The following is a 26626-nucleotide window of genomic DNA, read 5'->3' as shown; positions in this document are numbered from 1 at the left end:
GTTATTGCTGTTGTGGGGGCCGATTAATGCTTTGATTGAACTGGTCTTAAAACATTAGAATAACTCAAGGAGATATGACAGGTAGTTAGAAATGGTATATTCTGAAATTAAAAAGAAGATGGATTTCAGTTCCACGAAAGGATCTTTTAATCCCTCCTGCAGGCCAGCGACAGGGCAAACTGTTTATGAAGTGAAGAGCTCCATTTCAAGCAGAAGGGTTGAAGCAGAAGCTTCCCTGGCAGGCTGACCACGACAGAAATTGAGGCTGCAGAGGGAGATTGGTAAGAGGCCCTCCGAGGCCCCGCCACAAACACACTCCAATGCAGAAGGAATACTTGGCTGGCGGAAGTGTTGTTCCAAATGCATAACTGCCATACCCGTGGTCATTGTTTGTCACCATGGGGTGGGGATGCCAGAGAGGGGGAGGGGAGGTAGAAGTAACAACTGAATTCTTTTCCTCTCTGAGGCTTCACTCTTCCTAAGGAAAGGCAGAACTCCAGGATCTTTCCTTCTCTAACCATCCCCACATTCCTTTTGATTTCTTCAGCAATTCCTTTTTATCCCCGCTGACTTAATGGGATCCACCTTCAAGTATCTTAAAACCTGAGTTAAAGAAAGGACTTTTTTTCATCCGTTGGTTTTCTGTCTGCAAGAGGTAGGCAGGCAATGGGTGGGGACAGAGAAGGGAACAAACATTTGTTTAGTTCTTGTTAGTACAGATGCTGTAATTTCAGCATTTGATTAAGAGAGGTGTGTACCTGCTGTCATGCCAGCAAATGTATAGATAAAATGTATATACTGCTTTATAAATGTGTATGTAAATGGAAGAATTCCTTGCTCTTCGGGCCTCTGTGGGGAATTTTGTTTGGTATCTTGCTGCCAGTGGGGAAATCTGTGTGCAGCTCCTCTGAGGGTTTCAATACCTCCCCTGGGCATGTGGACTAGCCCGAGTTATTCTTCTAGCTTTTGGAACTTTGTACAAGATCGCAGGCTTCTCCTTCCCCATCCTGGGCACAAAGGTGTTGTCACATCAGGACCCATCTGCCTCTTTACCTGCCATGCGTGTGTCATTGCATTTCCCATCTCTGTCCCAAGGCACCCAGACCCATGTGCCCAACCTGACCCACATGAAGCCATGTGTGTCAGCAGCCCCTTCTCCCACTTCTGCGGAGAGTCCTTGGCACCCTCCCCTCCTGGCTACCCCCACTCCCCACTTTCCATACCAGGAGAGATCTAATTACACAGAAATTAGTACAGAGAAGGATCGTTTGCTTTTATGGCACCAGGACCAGGGCAGCTGTAAATCTGGGGCCGCCACTAGAGCCGCCTCTGGGCACTGTGCAGGCTGGAGGGGGGCTCTCACCTCCACACCCCACTTTGTTCCGTCTCTGTCCAGCTGCCTGGGCCTTCATCCTGGCCCAGGAAACCAGAGCTCTATTTGGTACCTATCTCAATGGGATAGGGGGAGGCCGGGGACACGGAGAGGGGGTTGGGGGTGTGGCCAATCAAAGATGACACATAATTGGTGTTCAATTAATGTTCCCTGAATGGTTAGAGAGGGGTTCATCCCAGCAATGCTAATACTCAACTACCCAGACCAGTTGCCAAGAGATGAATATGCCTAGTTAGCACTTACTGGATACTCTCCACTTCGTTATGAGCCTAGATGAAGTAAATAGGGTGTTCTGGCATCCTGGCTTCCACTTTTGAGACCGTAAACTCCTTCTCAAGCAGCATCAGTTCATGAAAACAGCCCAGAGTTCAGGTCTTGATTTTTCTGTTTACTGGCTGAGTGACCTTGGGGATCCTACACACTCTCACCTGACACTTGGCTTCCTCTTTGTGAAATGGTGATTGTGAACCTACCTCTCAAGTTGTTGGGGGACCTCAGTAAGTAAGCCCTGGATCAAGAGGAAAGTGGTCCTCTAATCGCTGTTATCACAGCTAATGTCTCACTAGCTGACACTTCCATTTCCCCATCACCTATTAATTAGCTTTTATCCCAACCAACTCCCTCAAGTGCCACCGTACAATTTGGGGCAACAGAATTTACAGGCAGGTTGCTCCCAACCTAGAAAGAATGTTTCTTTATGTTGAGAATCTCATCAGAAGACAGGTGACTCCAACAATCCTCGTGCACATAGAGGCACCATTTTACTCATAGCCAACTTTCTCCGAGTTTCTACCTTGGCAGTGATTATTTTTATCTCCCTTACTTTCATGGAGGGTACGAACTTGTTCCTTGGGGTACTAGAGAGTCTTGTAAACTGGGTAAAAAGAATCAAGGACCTAGGGAATTAGGAAGGAGGAGGTGCTGGGGAACTAGGGTGGAGATAGGAGGCTTAAACCCATCCCACATCTAGGTCAAAGGGCCCTTCAGGAAGTAGGAGAGACAGAAGCCAAATGTGCAGGCATCTTCTTCCCAACACAGTCTCCAGACCCAGGGACTTGGGAACCCCTCCCTCTTGTCCTCTTCTATTCTGGCATCTCCATGCCAGAGCACTCAGCCAAGAGTTCTTGATTTTACAGGTATTCAGATAAGCACAGAGAGTTCCAAGTGGTGTGTAGGCCAGGAAGGGAAGAGTCCAAGAAAGGAACGGGTGCACCCCCTTCCCCAACTGGTCTGCTTAGATCTCCAAGCACCCTTTGGCAGAACCCCCTGCTCCCACCCGTCCGGCGCATGAGGAACCCGCAGGAGAAAGGTGAGGCACATCTTCTGTGTCTGGCCTCTTACCCCCTGATCGGAGTCCCAAGGAGGGTGAGGATTTGGCGTGAAGGGCAGAGCGGCTGGGGCATCTCTGGCCCCCGCTTCCCCCACCCCCAACCCCAACTCAGGCTGCAGTCTCTCCTCGTTGTAGCAGAGCGAGAGCAAAGGGACGGGCAGTAAAGATGAGTGATGGCGCGGAGACAAGCAGAAATACACCATCATGAAAATGCTAATGACTCCTTGCTCTCTTTCTTTATGGTTGGAGTAATACAGACTTCAATCATAAAAACAATCTCCCAACATTTTAATGGGCTCCATCATGCCCGCACTTGTCGGTATATTTGAAGAATAAATCACCCTCCCCGCTCGGAATGAATTCGCTGTCAAACTCGGCTCCCTCGGAGAAAATGGATGGGGAGCGAGGATGGAGGGGTGTGTGTGTGTGTGTGTGTGTGTTGGGGGGGGGTCCTTTTCCTAACTCCCTCCTAAACCATTCTTTAGACTGTTTTGTGAGATGCCTGCGTCCTGAGTGGGAGGAAACGGCAATCCGGAATTGGTGGACCCGAGCCCTAAGGGAGGTTTTGGGGCAAGAGTGGACAGGGGCTGAGTGATTCCATAAAAAGAAATCGCTCTGAGATGGATGAGGAAGAGAGAAAGGGGCTAGAACTGTGAAGGCTTTGGACGAAAGGGGCAAAATGATGACATTGAACCGAGAGAATGCAAAGGCATACAAACAGCATACAAATCCGCATTATTTCTGCGTTATTTGGTCGGATTTCTTTCAGACTAGGCCTCAGGCAGAGATGCAGAGGGAAAAGAGGAAAGTTCGAGAGATCTCTTTGGGGGAAGAAGGCAGAGATGGCAAGAAAAAGCCCAGGAGTTCCTGCTCTGAGCTTGCAGGTTTTAACGCAGTAAGCCACAGGTCCACACTGCGGAGAGGGGCTGTAAGTCCCGGGTAATTCTCATTTCCATACAGGTGGCCGTCAGCCAATGAAAACTCGGGATGCGCACAATGTGAGCAGCCAATCCCAGTTAAGGATGAGCCCAGCTGCCAGCCTTAATTGCATCTTGATTGGTTGTGATGTTGCTAGGCAGAAATGGAGACCTAGACATTGATGCGGGTAAGACTGTAGAGGCAGGTGGATATGAAAATACCTGGAAACATAGACTCCTGGATTGACATTTTCTTCCTTTTCTCCTTTCTTCCTAAAGGATTAATGGGGTCGGGGGAATTACTCTCCCTTTTCTCCTCCGCTTGAGTGGGACAGAGCCACATAGTTCTATCTTTCCCCCAAAACGGCTCAGAGAAATCTGGCTATTTCCAGGGTCTTCTAATCCGAAACATGCCTAAGGGGTAGTTCAACCTCACAATCGGTCTCCCACTAAGTAAGTCCTTTCTGAGAACTATCTTCAAGACTTCCGGCTGTGGTTTAGGGCAAATTTTCCCTAAAATGCTGAGGAAACAGGAATCTTGCCACACGTTTTTCCTTCACCCAGTAAGATCCAAAGAATGAGAATGCGCTACTTACTGGCCACTCCACCATGACCCAAGGAGAGGACCCGCAGACCCTGCGAGGGGTCAAGGCGGCCACAACCTACCCCCAAAGGGCTGTGTAGCGACAATCCCAAACGCGCTCTTTTTGCACCGTCATTTGCATCCATTTGCATAAACCCCGTTCTCCCGCCACCCAGCTTCTGTAGTTACTCTAGTTCCGCGAGACCCGCCCTCCACACCCTACCCCTCTCACCAACCCGTTCGCCCCCACCCCGGCGCACCCCTGCCTGCAGCCTCCCCTGCTGGAGACAAGGCGCCGAAGCCTCCCGCGGCTTCTAAGTCACAGCCTCGGAGGAGGCCGGAGGGAGGCGGCGTGGGGAGAGGCGGGGGCTGCCGCCGGGAGCTGCGAACCCGCTGGTCTGAACTAGACCGTCCGCGAACAATATGCCACCATTTAAATCTGAACGCGCGCCAGCCGCCGATTGTGATGTTAATTCGGGGATGATTTAGGGGGGCGGGACGAAGGGGGGGCTGGCCGCCTCTCTGTCAAAGTGCTGTCCGGGGGCTTAATATTTGTAATTGAAGCTGATGAGGACTCCGTCTCTGTTTCCACTGATAAAAAAAGGCAGGGAGGGAAAAAGAGCAACTAAATTATGGGGCCGGGAGAAAAACATGATTAATCAAAGGTCTGAACTGTCGCCGTGTTCGAGGCCCAGTAAATCTCGCCCGGCCGGGGCCTGTGGAGGCCGGAGGATAAATCTGAACCGCCCGGTGTTTGCCGTCCCTCTCTGTTTGCCTCTCGGTTAGCACGTCAATTAATTCGATAATTGGATTTGAAGAGATGTCAGAAGATTATCGAGGGGGAGCCAGGAGGAGCGGGTGTGGAGGAAGGGGCCCCAGGGATGGTGAGGAAGGAGGCGGGAGCCGGCGGGGTCAGCTGCTGGAAGGATCCAGAGACAGCCCCGCCAAGACAGTACCTCGGGCTGTCTGGGTTAGCGCCGCGCGGAAGAGACCCGGGGGAGGGTGGTTGGGCTGCTCCTTGCCTACCGCTACGGTTCCCAGGCAACCTCTCCGCACACGCTTCCTCCAAGCTTACCCAAATTTTCTCTAAATTCTGCCCCTGTGTCCTCGACTCTTTTCTCAGTTCCGTTCTCGGTTTGAAGTTGATGGGTGTCCCCGCGTGAATTCCTTTGCAATTGTTTGTATGTTTGTTTGTAAACGGGGTTTACTTGTTCCCAGGTCCCTCCCTCTGATGCACCCCATCTGACCCAGAGTCTGCCCCCAAAGACTGGGGCTCCCAGAAAGACGGAGACCAAAACTTCCTTCTGAGTCCCTTCCCCTAGTGGTCAGAACAGAATTTCTTTTCTCATCTCCCAAGTGTCCCTCTCATACACACACTTAGAATTCTAAGCTATTACCAAAGCTACTCTCTGCTTAAGGAAAACGCCTTTACAGACCACATAAACAGGCAGCCTGACACAGAAGTAGCTGCTTCAAAAATTCAGTTCTTTAGTAACTTAGGGTGGATCCCCCAAAGGGTGGCCTCATCTCCTAGAAGCAAAGTGTCTTTTTTTTTTTTTTTTTTTTTTAAGTTCTCCCCCCAACCTCCACACCACCACCATTTTTGTTTTGTTTTGTTTGGGTTTTGTTCTTGTTTTTTGTTTTGGGAGTGACCTTGATTTGATCTTTGGGGCAATGGTAAGGTGTGTGTGTGTGTGTGTGTGTGTGTGTGTGTGTGTGTGTGTGAGAGAGAGAGAGAGAGGTAGATCATTCTTTAGTAGGTTTTGTCCCTGGTCTCTGTAGAATTTTAGGCAGAGATGAAGAAGGTTGGAACCATGAAAATGATTGTGGAAAATGACTAGATGAGTTTGGAAGCTAGGGATGGTGGTGAGGGCAGGGACATAAAAGTCATCCTGCCAGGTTGGCTGGTGTTAAAGAAGCCCTAGGAAAGGACACTAGCAGGAACCCCAACCAGAGGCTGCCCTAGTGAACAGGACGCACAGCTACCCTTGGTACCCAAACAAGGGAGATTAAGAAGAGAGAACTGAGATCCTTTTGTAGTTCATAAGCATGATGATTGGGTGTTCACGCTTCTGTGTGACATGTGCCGCCCTTTAAACCTTGTTACGACCTTGGCACATTACCCATCTGACATGAAAAAAAAAAAAAAAAAAAAAAGAAGAGAGAACTGAGCCAAATAACATGAGGGGTACAGCAGATCCATTTTTATTTAAGCCTACCAATTTAGAATACGGACTGATGCCAGCCAGCCATGCACACTTGTTCAGATAACTATCATCCTTTGTCTACATACGAAGGAGGCAAAATCCCATCTCCGAAAGGACAAAATGGAGGATTTCAGGCAGCGTCGGTTTCCAAATGCAGGCTCCTAAGAGAAGTCGACTTTTGCCTGCTCTTTCATGTTACCTGGTCACAATCTATCACCCGTGTAGGTTAAGCTCCACACTCAGAAGTGAATTGAACTGACCACCTGTTCTTCCATCACTGCTTAGTTGTAGCTATGTGCTCTCTGAATGCTTCCTTGATAGCAAGCATCCTGTATACTGGAAAATGTATTTGGTTTTTTGTTTGGTTTTTTTTAAGATTTTATTTATTTATTTGACAGTGAGAGAGAGAGCACAAGCAGGGGGAGTGGCAGGCAGAAGGAGAGAGAGAGAAATAGGCTCCTTGCTCAGCAAGGAAGCTGAAGAGGGGCTCCATTCCAGAACCCTGGGATCATGACCTGAGCCCAACGCAGATGCTTACCCAACGGAGCCACCCAGGTACCCTGGAAAATGTTTTCATATAAACTTAGCAATTGAGGGATGAAGTAACAGAAAGAATTTGGGTTCAGGAGTCCTTCTGCAGCTTTCTTTATACTCCCCATCAGCCAAGCCTTTCATGAAGCCGTCAAGATCTTCATATACAACTTATCAAAAAAGGACAGTCATCTCATGAATGACAGTACTGCAAGCTCCCCAGATGCCACAAGGAGGTAAAAGAGAAGATTTAAGAGATTACCATAAGATCTAGGCAGTTGAGGCTGGTAGAAGAGCCCAGGACTTGAAATCAAAAGAATAAGCTTTAAAACCTGTGTGGTCACTATCGAGCTATGCGATCAGAAGGAGCTGATGATCAGAGAGCTGAAATGACTTCTGCAGGTCACACAGCAAACAAGTGGCAGGGCCGGCCCAAGAGCGCCTAGGCGCTTGCACTCTCTCAATTCACTATGTAGCCAGCACGGCGTAAAATCAGACTTCTTGGTTTCAAGTTCTTGAAGGATTCAAGTCCTGCTCAGCAGCTGTGCCTCAATTTCCTCTTGTGTAAAGTAGAGATAATAATCACACCTACTTCATAGGATTGTTGTTGCTAGGATTTAGATAATTCATGTAAAGAAAACAGCACTACACCTAGCACATAATAAGTATTCAGTAACAGCTGTTTTCATGATGAGATGGACACAGTTCTCATAAGTCACCAACCTGAATGAGGCAAACTGGCAAAAGGTATTCATCGTGCCTGTAAAATGCTTTGTGATTTAATTACTAGGTCTTAAGGGAACAGTGCCTTGAAAAGACTATGTGTTTTGATGACTCCAAAGACCTCTGCTCCCTTCAAACCAGTCTTACACCTTTAAGTCGGCCAGAACCAGGTCCATATAGGACAGTAGACCTGGAGCAGCTGTACTGGGGATCATTATTCAGTTATTTCATTCATTTGTTCCCTCGATAAATGCCTAGTGGAAAAGAAGCATGGTCCCTGAATCTAGTAAACCTATAATGAGGGCCCATTACGTGTGCAGCACATTTATAAGCAGTTATCAAACCATGAATCATTATATTATTAGCCCTCTAGTGAAAGATATATATACATATATATACACACACAAATATATGTATAGTGTATACATGTAAATATGTGTACATATGTGGATAATATATACATATATATAAAGAAAAAATGTTATGCTCCCAGCACCTAACACAATTCAGGCACATGGGAACACAATAAATGATACTGAATGAATACACAGATACAGACAAATGGGAAATGTTAGAGAAAGAGAAACAGTTCCTCCCCTTAATAAGCTTAAACTCTATATGGGGAGACAAGAGTTGCACACAGGAAAGAGTAAGAGAACAATACAAGACAGTAAACACATTAAGACCATGAGTGAGTTCTAGGTGGTATAGATTAAGAAGAGCTCATGCAAAGGTGGGGAGAGTGGTAGGGAGGGATGCCTAATATGAAAGGAGTGGAGGGGTCCCTGGGTGGCTCAGTTGTTAAGCATCTGGTCTTGATCTCAGGATCCTGGGTTCAAGCCCCACATTGGGCTCCATGCTGGATGTGGAGCCTCCACAAAAAAAAAAAAGGCATGGATCTGAAATAAAGAAGAGAATTTGTAATGGCGGAGGAGGAAAAGGGCATTCCAGCTGCAAGAACAGCAAGAGTGACAGCATGTGGTAAGAATCCCATACATGCTCAAGAACAATACAAGATCAGCTTAACAAGGAGGTCAGTTTCCGTATGTGGAAGACAAAATCTCTATGTGTTTACGACCATGTGTTTCTCTGATTGTGTTCCTGGTCATCAAAAAAATGATGTTTGGATTTTCTATTATTTTAAATTATTCACACCTCCTTCCCCTGTCTTAACCTGAAAACCAAGTAAACAGCTGCTACTGTCAGCAAAACAAACAGATTGTAGAAGCAATTATGCCGTCACTATTTCTCATTTATCTGCGTGCAAGACAACTTACTCTTCCTCCTTCTCCCACATGGTCCCAGCCTGAGATGGGATTGTTACTGCCTAGATTATGACTCTCTCCTTCATAAAACTCCTTTTTCCCAGACCTACTCCTCCCAGACAGCTTTGCCTGAGAAAAACTTCATATTTATTCCCCAACCCCCATAGTTGCTTTGAGGAAAGCATGGTGGGGTGTGGAAGGAAAACAACGTGAATGAGTGGTTATTAAATACCAGATGCTTTGTACATATTAGCTTATTTATTCTCCCAATAACCCCATGAGGGAGATATTATTATCTCCATTTTATAAGTAAGGAAACTGAGGCTCAGAGAGTTTGCCCAGATTCAAAGAAGAGTTAATATCACAGTAGGGGTTTGAGCCCAGTCGATGTGATTTCAGAATCCATGTCCTTAGACATGGCATAATGGACCTCAACACTGGATCCCTGTTTTAGACCGTCTCCTCCTCCAGAGTGAGGATAACTTAAGGCCAAAGGAATATGCCTAACCAGAGCTCATGCCTCCCCCATTTTAAACCATCTTCCAGTTGCTGGAACCCCTTACCAAGCAGCTCTGGGCCCCCTTCCAGGGCCTCCTCCTGAGCCCTAAAAGCACAGGAGCTACTGGGGAAACACAACTAACCCTTCTGGCCTGGAAAGTGGATGGAGTTGAGATGTGTGGCTGCAATGACCACATGCTTTTGTGTGAGGCCTCTCAGGTCATAGGACAGAGCCCAGAATGGAAACAGAACCCTAAATGTCAGACTAGGGGCTAGAAGAGTCCCAGAATTCTAATTATAAATCTTCCTGTTGGTATTGACATAGTTGTCAAAAGGGTAGAATATGGTTTATTTAACAGTATGTTTCCTTTTATTTACAATGTTTACATATTTAGACATTTGGTATGTAGGCCTATATATTTTATCTTGCCCTGGCCCCATAAATATTAGGGGTAAGCCTATTCATCTCACTATGATGCTCTTGCCCTTTCCATTCTGTCCTTTATGCTTGGAAAACCCCTAAACTTGCCCATCAAGCAATTTACTACCCCTCTTCATTCTCATAGCTTCCCAAATCCACTCTTCATGTGACACTTTTTCAGCTGGCTACAAAAAGAAGTGCTAAATTCCTCTTCCCTGTCCTTTCACAGCAGCTATTCCTAGTCTGAAGACAATGTAACTTACAGTAAAGACCTGTAAGTCATTTTACTGTCTGTCTCACCATTCTTTTGCCCTTTATGTCTGGGAGTCTTCCAGCAGCCGATAGCACTCATCAGTGGCTTCCAAGAGCCACAACCCTGTCCTGCCCTCTATAGAGCAATATTAGGGAAGATCCTTGTTCTTAGATGAGCTTCCAATCTCATAAACAAGACGGACCTAGTGACTCAGTCAGGGTTGGAAAAGTAAGTTAGAACCAGGGTTATCTAGATGGCAGTTTCAGTTTCATTTTTATTTTTTTAAGTAAGCTCTACCCCCAACGTGGGGCTTGAACTTACAACCCAAAGCTCAAGTGTTGCATGCTCTACCCATTGAGCCAGTCAGGTGCCCCTTCAGTTTCACTTACTGTGTTGTAAATGAAGGGAATAGAGCCCAGAGAGGTTAGATTCATTCAGGGTCATCGGGTACAGGACCAAGAGTTAGAGGGCAGAGCTCCTAGGTTGGAGAGCCCATCAGGGTGGTTCCTAGAATGTGGAGATGGAAGGAGACGAGGCTTGGGACAGAGCCAGTGAATGGCACCATTCAGTGACTCAGGCCAGAAAACCAAGTGCCATCTTCATCTTCCCTTCTCCTTCATTCCCTACAGCAATCCCTCAAGACTATCAGTTCTTCCTTCTAAACCTCTTGAACTCTGGACACTTCTCTCCATTCCCACTATCACCTCAGACCTCAGGCAACAACCATCTCTCACTCGGACTTTTTTTTTTTTAAGATTTCATTTTTAAGTAATCTCTACCCCCAAAGTGGGGCTCAGACTCACAGCAAAAGTCACAACACTCTACCTGCTGAGCTCCCACCTGGATCTTGACAACAGCCTCCTATTGCACGCCATCCCTCCAGTCCTCCCCTTGTCATCCATTCTCCACACTACAGCAAGAATGATCTTTCTAAAGAGCAAATCTAAAATGCTAGAGCTTCAGGGTGCCTGGCTGGCTCAGTCAGTGGAGCGTTCAGCTTTTAAGCTCAGGGTCATGAGTTTGAGCCTCACATTGGGTGTAGAGATTACTAAAATATAAAAATAAAATAGAGGCATCTGGGTGGATCAGTCCGTTAAGCAGCCAACTCTTGGTTTCAGCTCAGGTCGTAATCTTGGGGACATGGGATGGCGCCCTGCATTGTGGGCTCTGCACTCAATAGAGAGCTGGCTTCAGATTCTTACTCCCTCTCTCTCCAGCTCACACACTCTCTCTTTTTTTTCAAATAAATAAAACCTTCTTTAAAAAATAAATAATAACAATAAAATAATAAAATGCTAGAGTTTCCTCACTCTTCTGTTTAAATGACTCCTTGCTGCTTTCTGGATAAAATCCAAATGCCTTAGCTTGATGCTCTAGATTCTTCAGGACCTAGCCACCAACAACCAGCCTCACCTCTCTGTACCCTTGGAACAGGTCATTCTGGCTACACTGAATTACTTGCCCTTTGTGGAAGAGACCATGTAATCCCTCATTCAAAGTCATTGTATTTACTGCTCCTTCCCTATGGAACATCCTTCTATTCCATCCCAGTGCAGGTCCTCCATGTGGGTCTCAAGTGTTACCACCTCCTGGAAGCCTTCTTTGACTACCAGTTCTCAGGACATGGATGCATGTCCTCCTTATGTGTTTTCATAGCATCCAGTGTTTACCCCTCTTAAAATACTATTGCACTGTGTTGAAATTATTTGCTTTTTAATTCTCTGTATTCCCTGCTAGAATATAAACTTTTTAAGGGCAAGGACTCTATATTATTCACTGTTCAACCATTTGTGAAATTTCTGCTTAAGGCCTACTATGTGCCAAACATTGTTCTAAATGCTGAGGTTATAGTGGTGAACACGGTCCCTGGTCCAGTGGGGCTTATCTTCTAGGGGGGAAAAAAAGCAATAAAAAATAAAAATAAAATAACGATAGGTGCTAAAAAGAAAAATAAAGGAAGGGAGTCAAAGAAGGAAAGGTAGGAAAAAAAAAAAAAAGAAGAAGGAAAGGTAGGGACTATTTAGATGGGGTGGTCAGGAAAGGCTTCTCTAAGGAGGTGCCATTTGAAAAGAGACCTAAATGAAATGAGAGTGAGTATGATCTGGGAGGAGAATGTTCTGGGCATTGGAAATAGCGAAGGGCCTGAATGGGAACACAACAGTGTGTCTGAGAATCTGCAGGAACAAACTGAACCCTATAATTTTTTCTATGAACACTGGAAAATCATTGGGAGGTTTTAAATTGCATTGTCAAATCTATATCTATATCTATCTATATCTATATCTATATATATTTTAAGGATTTTTATTTATTTATTTGACAGACGGAGAGATCACAAGTAGGCAGAGAGATGGGCAGAGAGAGGAGACGCAGGCTCCCCACTGAGCAGAGAGCCCAATGTGGGACTTGATCCCAGGACCCTGAGATCATGACCAGAGCCGAAGGGAGAGGCTTAACCCACTGAGCTACCCAGGTGCCCTTGTCTAATCTATATTTTAAAAAGATCACTTTAGCTACTTACTGTGTGGAGAGTAGACTGTGGCAAAAACAGACTGGAATCAGGGAGGCCAGTTAGGAAGTTACTATAGTGATCCAGCAAGAGATGGCATTGGCTTGGACCCAACTAGTTTTTGGAAGTGGTAAGGGGTGAGTAAGTATGGGATATATTTGTATTCTCAGGGTCTAGCATGATGTCTGGCTAGACAGTCAATAAATATTTGATGAATGAATTAAGAATTAATTAATCCAACTAAATGAGGACTCCGAGCTGGAACTGAAATCATCCATCCTTTAAGCCTTTACTAAAACGCCAAACCCTCTACAAACTCAAAGTAGATAGCTGGCACTAACAAAGGATCAGAAGTAAGCCATATATATTTGTTAATTCCTAAAAATCAATAGGGAGATGACAAATAACCCAATAGGAAAATGGGCAAAGGACATACATGAATAGGCATTTCACAGAAGAAGAAACATGAGTGGCCAATAAATATATGAAAAGATGCTCAACCTCATTAATAATCAGGCAAGCATAAATTTAAACCACCATGAAATACCATTTTATATCCAACAGATTAGCTCAATACCTAAGTTGGTGAGCAACCAAAACTCATATACTTTGTTGGGCATAAATATTGGAAAACAAATGGACGTTATCTAGAAAAGTTCATATCCTACAACCTAGTAATTCTCTTTATGCAGAAACTCTTGTCCGTGTATACAGAAATGTGCTGAGCAGTATTGTTTGTAATGGCAAAAAGCTGGAAACAAACCTAAATACTCATCAACAGGGGAATTAATCAACAAATTAATGGATTATTATACAATGAAAATGAATAAACTACAGCTATCTTACATCAACATGGATGAATCTTGGGAAGATAATATTGAATGAAAAGAGGAAGCAAAGGGAGTCTACAAATGATATTACATCTTTCTTAGCATGGTAAAAATAAAGGAAAAAGAGGGGAGTTAAATAAATAATATATGCCAAAATTAGGAAGAAAAATCTTGAAATGATAAACATAAAATTCAGAGGCTACTGTAAGAGAAAAGTATGTGGGGCCTCTCGGTGGCATTGATAATGTATTTCTTTTCCTTTTCCTTTTTTTTTTTTTTTTTAAGTAAACTATTCCCAATGTGGGGGCTCAAACTCATAATCCCAAGATCGGAGTCACATGGTCTACCAACTGAGCCAGCCAAGCATCTCATGGAAAGTAAGGATTTTGTCTTATTTTGTCCACATCTGTGTTTCAGGTGCCTGGAACATTGCTTCACACATAATAAGATAGCAATAATGATCTGTTGAGTAAATAATATATGTTACTTGCATTCTTTCATGTGATTCAAATGTTTCATACTTTAAAAAAAATTTTTTTTAAAGATTTTATTTATTTGAGAGAGTGAGCGAGAGAGATACAAAAGCAGGGGCATAGGGAAAGGAAGCGGAGGTTCAATCTCCCCAGCTAAGCAGGGAGGCTGACTTGGGGCTTGATCCCAGGACCCTGGAATCATGACCTGAGCAGAAGGCAGGTGCTCAACCGACTGAGCCACCCAGGCGTCCCTATTTCATACTTTTTTAAAAGAAGAAAAAAATCTACTTTAATCACAGTGTCCCCTTGATCATTCTAGATGGAATTCATACTGCTTCCTCAACTCCTATTACCCAAATAACTTATTTAATCTTGCTGCATATTATAGCTATATATGCACTTGTCTTTCTTACTGATTATGAATTTATGAAGACAAGGGATTATGCTTTCCCCCCTTTTTATTCCCATTCATGGTATGAAGCACAATACCTTACACATAGTAGATATTCAATAAATGCTGATTGATTACTTGAAGTCACAGGAAACTAGGGCAAACCAAAAAGGAGAAAGCTATGCTATTTATATTTAAAGCTGAAAAAGAACTTAATTAGTCATCTAGTGGCTTTTCTACACTTTGCAGCTAAGAAAATTGAAGTTTAGAGAAGTAAAATGATTTTTTTTCTTCTAAGTCATTTATCTAATTATCAGTATTACAAACTATAGATTCAGGTCTCTAGTTTGTGTCCTTAGCTCTTCACATTATACCACAATAACTTTTTTTTTTTTAGACTTTATGTGAGAGAGAGAAAGAAAGCATGAGTGGGGAGGAAGGGTAGAGGCAGAGGGTGAAAAGCAGTCTTGCCACTCAGAAAGGACATGATCCCAAGACCCTAGGATCATGACCTGAGCCAAAGACAGATGCCTGACAAGTGAGCCACCCAGGCACCCCACATTATATCACAAAGACTTTTATTTTCTGTGTTGTCTGTGTGTGTTCCTTGGCTGGGGAGCTACCAAAAGGCATGCACCAAATCTATGTTTACACAGATACTTAATCATAGCTTCTAGATACATATGTAGGTCCTATACAAATTTATCATAAAATTCAAAGGAATCTAGGTTCTTCTCCAGCAAAAATTTGGCTGTCTTGCCACCAACTTTCCCACTGGTCCCTCCCTCAAAAGCCTGGATACTAACGATACTTTCCCTCCCTCCATCTAGAGTTTTCTTCCTCCAGGAATAGGCAGGTTTATTGATGGCTCACAGTCCTGCTCTTCTGGGGAATTGATTTAGCAAGAGAAGTAGGAAATCCATCAGTCAGTGCCCATCATCCCCAGGTGCTTGAAATTAACAATCCCAAATAGAGCTCAAGACTTAAGAAGAATCCTTGTTGAGTTCCCTGACTGGCTGAGTCAGAAGACCATTCGACTCTTGATCCTGGGGTCATGAGTTTGAGGCCCACATTAGATGTAGAGATTAGTTAAAAAAATAAAAATAAATAAAAAATAAAAAACCACCACTTTAAAAAAATAGTTCTTATTGGCAGTGTCTTCACACTCCAACTTGTACACAAGTACCTGTTTAACAGAAAGAAAGAATATCCTAGAAGGTTAACCCTGGAGAGAACCTTAAAAATCACCTACTTTTCTCCCTGATTTTTCCAAGTGAGGAAATTGGAGTTTTGAGATATGAAGTAACTTGCAAAGTTAATTCAGGTCATTAGTAGCAAGGCTGGGACTAGACTCCCAGTTTCCTGTTTCCAGGACAGCTGTTCTTTCTATGTCACGTCCTGGTGACATGTGCATCTAGCAAAACACATCATAAAGTAGCCTCATCTTAAGCCATCAGGAGTGAAAAATAAATTATTCAAACCCTTCCTCTTCTCTCTGACAATTTTTTTCCTTTGCATTTCTCTGTGTCCTACTCTCTCTTTTTATCCTTCTTATGTTTCTGAGAATCCATCTCTCTGTTTGGGGTTTCAAACTGAATTGTAGCACGCCTGCATGATTCTTTTGATTTTTCTTTTCTAAGCTATTGTTTCCCGTCCAGAGACAAACATGCATAAGCCAATCAAGACTCTTCTTGACCTTTATGGAAAAGAACACTCAGAATTTCTGTATGAGAGGTGCTGGACCTCCCTCCTAGCCTATCCAGTCAATTAAAATGAGTCTCTGGCCCCCCTGAGGGCTGTTAACCAATCCTAAGAAAGAAAAGATCAATCTCATTTCTCCGTCACCACTGTGCCGGGAGGCTGCTAACCAGTGAGAATGTGCCACTAACAGTCATTAGAAAAACTGGCCAATCAGGCCAGCCTTGTTACATGGTCTGGTAGGAAAAGAAAGGGATTGATTGGAAAGGATAGTCTGGCTCCACACCCTTTCCTTCCTGGATCCTAGTTTTCCCTCGCTGATGTGGAAGGGGCCTTTCCCAAACCAAGTCAAAAAGATCCCTAAGGCCCTTCGCTAACTCTCTTTTGCTGTCTTCCAATTCACCCCTCTCTCACATACCTTAGCCAGTTTTTGCAATCTCACTGTTCCCCTACTGATTTAATTTCTGACTTCAGGCCTGGCCACAATAGCCAGCCTCCCCCACTCCAGTCCTCCCCCACAGAGCTCTCTATCCACGACCTGTCAAAGAACCTGTTTTGCATGATTTATGAGGGTGAAAAAGTTCAGTATGTCATAGTTGAGTCTCAGGAGATACCACTGTAGGGATCTTCCAATCAAGTCTCCAGGAAGCAGTGCAGAATCCAAATTGCAATGCTTTCAGCTGTAATGATAATCGCAACAATAACAATAACTGGTATTATTATTACTATCATTTATTGAACTCTCACTGAGTTCCAAGTACTTTGCTAAAAGCTTCACATATATTATCCCAATATTCGCTGTGGGGTAAGCACTATTATTACTCCAAATGTGCATAGCAAGAAATCGATTTAGAGGGGTTAAACAGCTTCCCCAAGGTCACAGCGATCTAGGAACCCAGGCTGGTGTGACTCCAGAGCCCAGCACCGAATGGGGGAAGGGGGTAAGAGAGAATTAAACGCCACAGTCTTTAACAAGTTCAGCTTCCTTGGGGGCCCCTTCTCCAATCCTCCTTTGGGATAGTTCGTGATATCCAAGAGGGGGGTCTAAACTGTCGCAACAAACAGCTACAGCGGTTTGGCGGTGGCGCCTAAGAACTGCCGACTTTTTTTGCCTGGGAGGCCGCGAAGCCGAGAGCTGAAAGGAATTCGGAGGGCGGGTGTGCGGGAGAGCCGGGGTGTGCGGGGCCCTTAGGGGATATCCTTGCCCGCCCGGCTTCCCTTTCCCCCTCAGCACCTTATACCTGCCTGGCACCGCTTGGTACTTGGTAAATACCTGTTGATTGCCTCCCAACGATCCCAGCTCCTTTCTTCACCTATTCCACCCCCCTCCCCACCTCGAGTCAACAACTGGAACTGAAGGGATATTGGGGAATTTCCGGGAAACCAGCGAGAATCCTCACCGAGCTGGAATCGTGGATTTAGGAAAGGCGGGAGGTCCCCCACCCTTCTCTCCTCACCCGCGTCTCCGATTTCTCCCCACTCCTTCCCCTCCCTTTCAGGAGCTCAGGGCCATAAAAATGCAGATGGAGGATCGGTGTGAAATAACGGGCCCATATAAATCCCTCTGCCGCCCGCCTGCAAGATGGATTGGCCGCATTGAAATTCCTCCGCGAGGATAATTAAACTCGGGGCCTCATCCGGGCAAAATTACATTCCTGTAATGGCGTCGCTCGGGGTCCCGGGAAATTGCTCCGTGGGCTTTCAGCGGCGGTTTTTATCGCCGGCCGGGGTGTGCCTGGCTGCGGCTCGCCTCTCCTCCGGGACCGTAAAGCTGCTGCCGTGATTTATCCTCCCCTTCTCCCAAATCCGATTAAATGGAGGAGCTCGGGGCCGGGGCGCCGCGGGGCCCGGGAGCCGGGAGGGGGCGGCGGGAAGGACGGGGCCAAGGAGGGGAGGACAAACGGCCCCTCAGAGGGTGGCGGATTTGGCTTTATTTACAGCCGCGGCTTTCTTTTTATTTTTTATTTTTTATGGGGGTTTGGTGAGCTTTCCCTGTCCTTCTCGAGCCGCGTTCAAGCACGATGCCTGGATGGCTGGGATTTGGACAGGAGGGGAAGTGGATAGGCCTTGTCGCCTTCCTTCCAACGGAGCGGCTCGCCGCCTGTCTTGGGAGACAAAGAGGCCTAGATGTTGGGATGAGGGCCAGGATTCCCCCACCCCCACTGCTTTCCATCCGGGAAAGGAAGAGCCAAAGGGCACGAAGGAGAAGCCGAAGGGCTTCCATGAGAGCACCTCGTGGGAGGACGGCTTATCTCAACTCCCACAGATGGAGTCTGGGCAGAGGCAGGGGCATGCCTGCGGTGACCTCACAACCTCACTACAGGTCCCTGGTGCCCACTATTCCTTGACTGTCTCAGGACTCCGGAGAGAAGGCTTAGTGTCAGGGCGCTTGAGTCACAATCATCATTAGCCCCTATCTTCTGGTTCGGTGATGCTGGTTTCCTCATTCTGGCTGATCACTAGAATAAGAAAGAGAGAGAGGGAAATAAAGGTGAGGCCACCACAGGCAGCTGGGGCATTTTGCTCACTATTCGCCCACTGAACGGGTTTCCAGTCCATAAGGTCAGGGTCCCTGGGCGACAGAAGGCAGGAGTGCCATGACTTTTAATTTTCCTTCTGCTACATTTTGGGCACAGGACCCCCCCCCCCCATCTCGATGTATGTTATTTAACACTGAATTTCTGGTGTGGGGGGGGGGTTGGGAGGTTGGGGTTGGCAATGTGACTGCACATGCTGGGAAAGGGTACACGATCCCAAACGCTGAGCCGACCAAACCGCAGGCCACGTTACGGATCGGTTTACACTGGAAGGTCGTCCTCATTTCTGCACAGGGTCGGCTCTGCCTGAAGTTTCTCCTCTCAAACACCAGGTGGAGCAACTGGCCGAATGCCGCCACAAAGCTGGCAGGCGGCGCTATTGCGCCTGGGCCGACCCTCAACGTTGCAATCACTCTATCCTTAGCAGAGCGTCTCGTTGGTCCGGGCCGCGCATGCGCTGAGCCTCCCTTTTGCTCTTCCCGCCCCCCTCGACCCTCCCCCCGCCCTCTCTGTCTCCTCGGCCCTGGGAGCAGGTAAGGCTTTGGGCCCTCGCGCCCGCGATGCGCCGCGCACGCGCGCGGAACACCCTACCTCGCACGAGTCCTTTGAGGCCCTTACCTTGCATGCGCCCACCCTGGTCCTCACGCCCTCCCATGTTCCTGGTATTCCCGCGCCTTAGGGCTGCCCCTTCCGCGTGCCTGTGACCTCCAACCGCGCGGGCCTGGCGCCATCTTGGATGTCTCGTGGGACGGGGGAGGGAAGAGCGCTCTGGAGCTGGCGAAAGTCAAATCCCAGAACGCTCTTTTCACCTGTTCCACGCGGTTCCTGCAGAGGTTCTTTTCTCCCTCTTGTCTATTCAGAGTTGTTACAAACCCCGTACTCTCCCTTCCTGTTTCAGTTTTTTCTTCTTATCCTGACTCGTTGTCTCCTTATCGGGCAACCTCCAGACTTGGCCTCAGGACCTCAGCTGCCTCAAGCAGTGGAGATAGCTGATAGTCTTTTAAAAGTAATCGTGGACATGATAGAACAAAGCCAAAACACCCTCTCCATTCAAACCGTGGCCTAGGAAAGCTGTGGCAGAGAAGAGAAACCAGTTTCTTTGGAACCATTGGTTGTCTTTCAATACCGTTCTCTTCCTCCATCCAAGAGAAGTTGGAAAAAACGGAAGTGGTGGGCTAATAGCAAGGTTTTCTATTAAAGGCAGCAGGCCTGAAAGAGTCGTGGGGGGCCCATCGGTGGTCTTCTCCTGCCAGCTTTTCTGTCAAGGGTATACTGAGTCCCCAGACTCTCCTCTTGTGAGGGAAAAGAAGGTTTAAGGAAAGGAGTAGTTAAGTCAACAGCCCTCTCTAACTCTGACTGATCACGGAAGAATAAAACTGTGATGATTTAGGCCCACTGATTCTGGATGATGCTGTTGTCTGGAGTGTTGTAGGCTAACAACTGCAGACTTGCCGCGGTTAGGTGACCAGTGGAGACATCAGCACTTAATGCACTTAATTGCCACCCTTTGTTGTGGGTTTGTTACATGTCAGCACCACATTAAACTCTACATGTTACTTAATTTACACCCTACAACTATGTTCTGTATGATGATGTTGAAGTGTAATTGCCTTAGGGGGAAAACAGACAGTATTTATTTACTTATTTATTTATTACATTTTAAGCAAACTCTACACCCAAGGTGGGGCTCGAACTCAAAATCCAGGAGTTGCATGCCATACTGACAGTCAGCCAGGTGCCTAGTGCTCTTTTTTTATTTTAATTTTTTATTTTTTATTAACATATAATGTATTATTAGTCCCAGGGGTACAGGTCTGTAAATCGCCACGTTTACACACTTCACAGCACTCATCATAGCACATACCCTCCCCAGTGTCCATAACCCACCCACCCTCTCCCTGTCCCCCTTCCTCCAGCAACCCTGTTTTGTGAGATTAAGAGTCTCTTACGGTTTGTCTCCCTCCTGATCCCATCTTGTTTCATTTTTTCCTTCCCTATTCCCCAACCCCCCCCCCACGTTAACCTCTCAAATTCTTCATATCAGGAAGATCATATAATTGTCTTTCTCTGATTGACTTACTTCGCTCAGCATAATACCCTCTAATTCCATTCACGTGGTTGTAAAAGGCAAGATTTCATTTCTTTTGATGGCTGCATAGTATTCCATTGTATATATATATATACATTTCCTTTATCCATTCATCTGTTGATGGACATTTAGATTCTCTACAGAGTTTGGCTCTCTCTCTCTCTTTTTTTTTTTTCTTTTAAAGATTTTATTTATTAGAGCATGGGTGGGGAGTGAGAGGAAGAGGAAAAGAATCTCAAGCAGACTCATCCCTGAGCTCAGAGCCCCTTGTGGGGCTCAGTCCCATGACCCTGAAATACTGACTTGAACCCAGACCAAGAGTGGAGCACTCAACTGACTGATTCACCCAGCACCCCACCCCTAGTCCTCCTTTTTTTTAAGCTTTAGGGAAATTTTTGGATTTTGACCAAAGAAAACCTTTATAGTCTGCCGCAAAATTGGGTTAGAGTTATGTATGGGCAGTTGGAGACAGGACAAGAGTTGAAGCCACCGATTAATCTAAAAGTGACTGATTCTGGATTCAGAAGGGTATGTGGAAAAATTTTGAGTACAGCTCATTTAAGGAAGTGTTATTTAACAGGTTTTAAGTAACCCCTGAGTATTTCAACCTGTAGCATATTAGGAAGCATTAACTTAAGTGTGAGAAAATGGCAAGTCCTGACTCTACCACTACCATCGTTAGTGGTTTTAAGACCTTGCTCTCAGTGTACCTGACAATCACTTGAGAAGCTTGTTTGAAGTAATAGGACACTTGGGCCTTATACCCAGAGATCATGATCAGGACAGTCTAAAGTGGGACCCGAGTATGCAAAATTTTTCGAATATGCATTTATTTTATTTGGTTTTTTTGAATATGCATTTTTAATATATAGATCATCCCTACCCTCAAGTAACTAGTTCTTGTGGGCCTCTCAGGGAAATCTTTCTGTAGGTCTTTAACTCAACCACTCTTCTCTTAAATAACTTCATTTCTGCAAACTTAGGGAATCTGTAGGGTGTCAGCATTGTTTTAGATCTCAAGCATACAAAATTGAATGCCACTTGGGTGGTGGTGAAAATGAATACTTTAACAATCATGGCTAACTAGGATAATGGGAGGATTCCTCACTGATCTGCCTCACTCTGTTAATTAATGTAGGAAATTGAAGTGTTTTGAGGAACCCGATAACTTCCAGGTAACTAGGTTCAGTAAAAAGAGATTGGAAATCCTTCAACAAACAACTCTTAAGAGTCTTTAAAGGGCAACTGTTTCGATCTTGGACAATGAAATCTTAGAAGAGTTCCTTTTGTTTTGTGTTTGTTTTTTTTTGGTTTTTCTTTCTTTTTTTTTTTTTTTTAATTTATTTGACAGACAGATCACAAGTAGGCAAACAGGCAGGCAGAGAGAGGAGAAAGCAGGCTCCCTGCTGAGCAGAGAGCCCGATGTGGATCTTGATCCCAGGACCCTGGGATCATGACCGGAGCAGAAGAGAGAGGCTTTAACCCACTGGGCCACCCAAGCGCCCCTAGAAGAGTTCCTTTTGAATAGAAACTGAGGAAGATTTAGGCTGAGGACACAGGAACTTCTCTGGAGACACCAACTTACAAGCTGTGGAAATGAGTACAGGTCTTAAAGTTGAGACCAAGTGGCTACTTGTACAGACTAGTGGGAGTCACTTGATTATAAGGAAATCTTAGAAACTGTGTGGAGGAAATCTTGACTTTAAGGTTTTGATTGCATCTCTGCTGATGACTTGAGGTCATTCACTCTGCTCTCTGGGCCATTTAAATTTTCCAGAGCACCTTTTCTGCTAATTAAGATCTCCTTTGATGAATAAGGACAACGTTTACAATTCTACTTCTGTAATTTTCAGCTCTCCTGCCACAGCCCCTCATTCCCTGAAAATGTACGCCTGTGCAAAGTTCGTCTCCACCCCGTTCTTGGTGAGTGCCTGCCTTTCTGGAACAGTTAAGTAGGGGGATCTTGTTTCTTCCTTGCCACACCTTGGTCTTCACAGTTGGGCTGGGGGAAGGTCCTTTGCTATGTTAGCCTGACAACAGAGAGTGAATGCTTACTAGACACCTCCCGTCTCAGATCCCTTGGAAGCCAGTTAAATCTCTTCATCCAACCATATTAGAAGAGTGAAAATGAGAATCTAGACTAAGATCAGGTTATTTCTATCCTAAAACTGTGTTCCTGTAAACTGGAACCCAACTGTATAGGATCTTTCCCTGAGTGTTAGAGAGCCATAGTCCTGAGTTCCCTCCAGAGCTGAAATTTGAATGGCAAGTTAAATCACATGTAAATACACATTGGAAAAAACATATGATTCAAAAGCAACAGAGTGGAAGAAATTGTGGATTATTTTTTTAAAAAAAGATTTACTATTTATTTTAGAGGGAAAGAGAGAGAAAACAAGTGGGAGGGACAGAGGAAGAGGGAGAGAGAATCTCAACTCTCCACAAATGGGGAGCCTAATGCAGGGATCATGACTTGAGCTGAAAACAAAAGTTGGATGCTTAACTGGCTGTACCACCCAGGCGTCCCAGACATTACAGATTATTAGATGGTGGAGGCAACTGGTTCATACATCCATAAGTGAAAAGGGGTGGCACTATTCATGGGTACCATTGATGGATGGAACACTGGGTATACTAATTTGTGTGCATAATCTCTTTTACTTCTCACATCAATCCTGAGTTACCGCCTTTCAGTTTGATAGATGAGAAGGCAGGTCTAGAAAGATTTAAGTTACTTGTCCTAAGATCACAAGGCTGAAATAGAGCTTAGATTAGAATCTGGATCTCTCTGACTAAAACTGGCTGGTAACCACCAGGTTGTCCGCTTTTGCTTGGAGTTAGTCAGAAAGGGCTATAAAACGGGGTAAATTTTGAACACAATGGCAATACCTTGTGGTCTGAAAGGAAGTAGGTTTCTTCCCTTAAAATAGAGGAGAAGCCTGAGAAGCAAGAGAACTCGAATGGTTCTTTGTTTGCTGAATGTAAAAGAATGATCCAAGATTCTGATTTACCCTCAAGTGAATGAATGGGGCATCCATGTGACAACTTCTCCACAACTTCCTTGACTCTCTTGCCTATGTGTTGTTCCCTTTAGGTCAGGAGCACCTCTCAGCTGTTGAGCCGATCACTGTCTGCAGTGGTGCTAAAACCACCCGAGACACTGACAGATGAGGCACCTTATAAGGTCAGATTGGGCCTGTGGTTTTCGGGGTGAAGGGTGAAAAGGGCTACCTGGCAGCGCCAGTAGGGGGAGTGCTGAGGACAATCATCACAGACGAAGTTAATGAAGGAATGAGGCCACTGGCTTTAGGTGAAGGTGGAGGACAGTTGATACCACATATGATTAGTGTTCCAGCTTTTGCTGCTGGCAGCACATGCTCATGTGTGTTGCTGCTGACTACCATTACCTGACCTAATTTACTGACTTCAGCTGGTGGCATTTTATCCCGATGATTTCAGGGTACCAAGAACAGGCTGCGGTTTAAGTCTTACCCTTTTAGACCATACCTGAATCTTGAAGGTATTTGATGTTCACCTCTTGCATGAAAAAGTTCTGCTTGGCAACATTTTAGTGTATTTTCCAGGGAATAAAAAGTTTTTGTTTGGAGGAGAAGCCATAGAATGTCATAGCATAAAGGGTTTACATGGCACAAAGTTACCAAAGCAAAAAAGGGGATTTCTTAAAATCTTTATCTTTTACTGGCATCTTCTTCACAGGGCCTCAGCATCTTGGCAGCCCCACGTCCCCTGACCTCACTTATTCCCACCCGAAGCTTCCAAACCAGCGCCATTTCAAGGGACATCGATACAGCAGCCAAGTTCATTGGGGCTGGGGCTGCCACGGTAGGGGTGGCTGGTTCTGGGGCTGGAATTGGGACTGTGTTTGGGAGCCTCATCATTGGTTATGCCAGGTAAGATGGGCCCTCCATTGGCTCTCATATGTTTCCAGAGGTATGGGCAGAAATACCTGGGGATCTTGAGGCATACCGTCCTATACAGTAGCCACCTGTGGTTATTTGAATTTAAATTTTTATTAACTAGGGATTCCTGGTTGGCTTAGTTGATAGGGCTTGTGGCTCTTGGTGTCATGAGTTTGAGCCCCATGTTGGATTTAGAGATTATTTAAAATAAATATTTAAGTAACTAACAGTACATAAAGTTTAAATTTTGTGTATTTATAATGTGGCTAGATAGCCACATGTGTCCAGTGGCTACCATATTGGAAAATTCCATTCAAAAGCTTTGGTTTAGAGCCGAAGTCAGCAAACCAAAGCAGGCGGGCCATACCTGGGCTATCCCTTGGTCTTTGTATAACTGAGCTAACAATGGATCTTAATCCTTAAAGTGTCATGAAAAAAAGAGGGCCACAGACACCATATGTGACCCATAACAGCTACAATATTTACTGTCTGGCTCTTGACAGAGAAAGTTGGCTACCACTGGTCTAGCGCCTCAAGTCAGCATCGTGGCTTGGTTGCTGCTTTTCCCCTATCCCTGGGAATTCCCCCCTACCCCCACCCCATCACTCCTGGGAAAACTGCCTTTGCAGTCAGCCCCACAGCTTTCTGACACTGGGGACTATTTGGTCTCCACCAACCCTGGGCAACTCACGTTAAAACTAAATTAATCCTCTAGAGTCCTGCAAGTTCTCTTAATGCCTTTGAGGAAATAGGTTTGTTTTTTAGGATTTATATGAAATAAGCCTGTGTTCACAATTCTTTTGGAAGTTGGTGTTACTTTACCTCGTTGATCAAGGCTTCCAGAGGGGACCGAATAAGGGAAATAGAAATTATATATTGACTTCCAAAATTGGGAGTTTTTAATCCCATTTTGTTTCTAAACCCCACAGACCATTTGTAGCTTCTTAAAGCCCCAGATCTTTGACTTGAAATGAAAGAAAGTAGTTTGTCCCCCTGGCTCCCTTGTCCTCTGGAATGGGGTTTTTCTAGTTGGGGTCCATAAAGTCCTAGGGTTTTGAAGTATGCCCAGAGACCATCTTAAAGAATAAAGGGAGACCAGTCAAGCCTTTAAAATCCCCACCTTTTTTACCATTGTGATTTGGTTTTTACACATTTTGTATTTTGGGGTTCTGCTGCTTCCAGTTTCAAAACACAGACTCTGTCACTGTGGATACCTCTTCCATTCTGGTTGGAGCCTAGGTAGTTAAATGTCCAGGCCCGGAGGTCTTAAGTTATGCTATGGGTGATCCACTGGAGGAGGAGGTAATGGGTCTTGTTACAGAATTTTGGATTGTCCGCTGCTGTCATTCAGTCTCTGTAGAGCCCTTGATATATCAGGCAAGAATTGGGGCATGGTGACGTCGCCCCGAGAGACGCATTGCCTAAGATGAGCTTGGGGAGATGAGTTTTCCCTGAGCCCACCTTTGGTGTTTGTCTTTTTCTTTGTGTGGACTAGAAATTCAGTCTTTTCTCCTCCCCTTCTCCCAGGAATCCCTCTCTGAAGCAACAGCTCTTCTCCTACGCCATTCTGGGCTTTGCCCTCTCGGAGGCCATGGGGCTCTTTTGCCTGATGGTGGCCTTTCTCATCCTCTTCGCCATGTGAAGGAGCCGTCTCCACCTCCCATAGGTCTTTCTCCCGTGTCTCGTCTGCCCTGTATAATCCTTTTCCTATACCTCCCCAGGCAGCCTGGGGAAAGTGGTTGGCTCAGGGTTTGACAGAGGGAAGACAAATAAATACTGTATTAATAAGAGCTTTCTTGTGTCTCCTGTGTATATTTGTTCTCCATGGTTGGCTGAGTGCCTTGGTGAAAGTATAAGGCCTGGTGGGTGGTGACAGTTCTAAACTCAGCATGAGTGTGGGGTCACTTGTTCTTCATGCTCTGTGTCAGGAAAGCTTTATTCAAATTAGCAATCATTTTTAATAATTTTCACCTGGGATGGCCTGTTACCTTGGAGAATTGAGTCCATAGAAACAAACAGGACTGGCTTAAAATTTTGACGAATGGCTATTTTCCCTGC

At 45.4% G+C, this 26626-nt stretch overlaps 1 protein-coding gene and 1 long non-coding RNA gene across 7 annotated transcripts; one reads left to right on the top strand and one right to left on the bottom strand.

Annotated features, from left to right (window-relative positions):
* Positions 1–17930: 17930 nt before the first annotated feature.
* On the bottom strand, positions 17931–19297 carry LOC309869828. Its single transcript, XR_014314363.1, has 2 exons — positions 19178–19297; positions 17931–18481 (listed from the first exon to the last, which is right to left on the bottom strand). It is a non-coding gene; the product is annotated as an uncharacterized lncRNA (long non-coding RNA).
* On the top strand, positions 18999–26358 carry ATP5MC2 (ATP synthase membrane subunit c locus 2). Of its 6 annotated transcripts, none has more exons than XM_082741568.1 (5): positions 18999–19092; positions 22502–22571; positions 23743–23832; positions 24366–24559; positions 26096–26358. In XM_082741568.1, exons 2-5 carry the CDS (start codon positions 22533–22535, stop codon positions 26208–26210), a joined length of 438 nt encoding a protein of 145 aa, XP_082597694.1. In that variant the 5' UTR covers positions 18999–19092; positions 22502–22532; the 3' UTR covers positions 26211–26358. The 6 variants fall into 6 exon arrangements, with proteins under 6 accessions (XP_082597694.1, XP_082597691.1, XP_082597696.1 ...); XM_082741565.1 differs by lacking the exon at positions 18999–19092 and adding an exon at positions 19281–19565 and having other exon boundaries at positions 22502–22575; positions 23748–23832; XM_082741570.1 differs by lacking the exon at positions 18999–19092 and adding an exon at positions 19455–19565.
* Positions 26359–26626: the final 268 nt, after the last annotated feature.

Source organism: Mustela nivalis (assembly GCF_964662115.1).
Source record: "Mustela nivalis genome assembly, chromosome: 7".
Classification (NCBI taxonomy): Eukaryota; Metazoa; Chordata; class Mammalia; order Carnivora; family Mustelidae; genus Mustela; species Mustela nivalis.
The sequence above is the reverse complement of the archived record's forward strand: the minus strand, read 5'-3'. Positions and strand labels throughout refer to the sequence as shown.